At 46.3% G+C, this 2,148-nt stretch overlaps 1 protein-coding gene across 1 annotated transcript in view; it reads right to left on the bottom strand.

Moving 5' to 3' along the window:
* Positions 1 to 14: 14 nt before the first annotated feature.
* LOC108316709 overlaps positions 15 to 2,148 on the bottom strand; it is a 6,179-nt gene continuing 4,045 nt past the window's right edge. The window contains exon 2 of the mRNA XM_017546698.2: positions 15 to 242. Coding sequence (XP_017402187.1) covers positions 81 to 242 — 162 coding nt within the window. The 3' untranslated portion in view covers positions 15 to 80. The remainder of the gene's footprint in view (positions 243 to 2,148) is intronic.

Here is a 2,148-nt window from a genome sequence, read left to right as displayed (position 1 = left end):
AAAAAAAAAAAAAAAAAAAAATCCTGATTGTGATGGAAGGAACAAGACAGCATGGTGGAGAGAACCAAGAGTTCGAGCCTTCAGATAACAGGGGATTCCTGTGCATGTGTAAAGGCAAAAAGATGGTGGTGGGAAAAAGTTGAGGGGCAAACCTCCTCAGGCCTGGGGAGGAGACAGAACACCCAGGGCCACTGCTGGTGGTGGTGATGGCGACAGGAGCAGGCAGGGTCTGCCTCTTCATCCTGGAATGGACAGAAAGATGGAGTCAGAGATCATGCTTCCATTTCACAAACATGTAGCAATGTTTGTGGTAACTCAAGTTACTTGCAGAGAACAAGTGTGGTGAGGGGACTGACGTCTTTCAAATACAAGCCATCTGTTAGGATCAGGTTGTTTGGCAAATATGATAGAAGTTAGCCATTATGAAATCAGGTCTGAGGAGCTTACAGAATGTCTATATTCTGTTTACATTACTTCCTAAAAACAAAAATCATCCTTCTCACTGGGACTCTGGTTGTATGTTACAGGCACTTGAGACAGCTTAAGCAGGAACGGAAATGTCTTATTGGGTTACCCTGGGATCCCATGGGACCTAAGAGCCCAGGTGCAGCCAGGAAGGGCTCAGGACAAGAGAAGAATCAGTAAGCCTGGCAACTGGCAGCTGAGCCCCAAGCTTCTGCTGGTGTCTGCTCTCTGTAGTATTTCTCCACATACATTGCATAGTGAAGATGGCTCCATAAAGGCATGGCTTGATATCTCCTTTGTTCAAGGGACCAGCCCAGACTGAATGTATTAGGATTGCATTTCTTTTTTCTTTCTTTTTTTTTTTTTTTGAGATGGAGTATTGCTCTGTCATAGGCTGGAGTGCAGTGGCACAATCTCGGCTTACTGTATTCTCTGCCTTGCGGGTTCGAGCGATTCTCCTGACTCAGCCTCCTGAGTAGCTGGGATTACGGGCGCCTGCCACCATGCCTGGCTCATTTTTGTATTTTTAGTAGAGATGGGGATTTACCATGTTGGTCAGGCTGGTCTTGAACTCCTGACCTCATGGTCTGCCCGCCTCGGCCTCCCAAAGTGCTGAGATTAAGGGCATGAGCCACTGCGCCCAGCCAGGATTGTTTTTCTTCTTCAGGAGACTGAAAAAAAAGAAAAGCTGCTCAAATGACAGCTTAAGCTAATTAGGGAATTTAATGCCTCAAATAACAGAAAATTCCAGGCCAGCTGGCTCCAGGTGGCCAAACATCACCACAAGGCAGACTCTCTCCACCAGCGCTTTCGCTGGCCACATTTTCTGCCAGTTTTGTTCTCTTGGGACGAGATGACCAATAGGACCTCTAAATTTCTATCCTTCCCCAACAGGCTGGTTCTCTGAGAGTCCCAAGTCTCAGAATGGGCTCTGGTTAAACCCAGCTTTGGTTATATGTTCACGTTTCACCTACGTGCAGCCAGGTGGAAGGAATGTGTTCATATTGGCTGGGCTTGGGACATGTGCCTGATCATGTAGTGAGGTCTAAGGAGAGACCTAGTCCAACACATAACAGTATAAGCAAATGCTCTACAAAATGTGTTTGTTGGGAGCGGTTCTAAGTAGATAAGTTAACTCATTTTAATCTCAGGTTATCTTTTTTGTTAACTAATAAAAGCATCACATGATCCCTATTTTATAGATGGGGACGCTGAGAAACAGGTTGATGCATTTCACCCAAGCCCTCACAGCTAATAAATGGCACAGCTGAGAGCTGACACAGAACTTACGCTCCAGAAGCTGGGCTCCTGACCATCAGCAGAAGAGAACTGCTGCTACCAGGAAAATGAGAAATAGATGCTGGGCGGGCAGTAACAAGAGATGTCCGACAGCCACTCTGCATTCTCCTTCTGTGCAGAGAATTATGTACCCATCGCGGGATTGGGTGTCCACTCTTGCCTAAAAAGAGAACATGCCTGGGGGGGCACAGGGATCAGGCTGTGCCAAGGTAGTAGCAAGGTGGCTGCTTCTACTGTGACCCTAGACATGGACTAGTTCCCGAAGATAGCAGTGACAAAGGCCTAAGTGTCCTTCTACCATTATTTTGCAGTCAGGAGTCATAGGATTGGGGAAAGGTCATTTTAGTAATTCAGATAAAAGTAAAAGCTGTCAAGAAAAAGAGA

This window comes from Cebus imitator, unplaced genomic scaffold (genome assembly GCF_001604975.1).
Source record: "Cebus imitator isolate Cc_AM_T3 unplaced genomic scaffold, Cebus_imitator-1.0 Scaffold191, whole genome shotgun sequence".
In the NCBI taxonomy this organism is placed as follows: domain Eukaryota; kingdom Metazoa; phylum Chordata; class Mammalia; order Primates; family Cebidae; genus Cebus; species Cebus imitator.
This window is presented reverse-complemented; position numbering and strand designations above follow the sequence as displayed.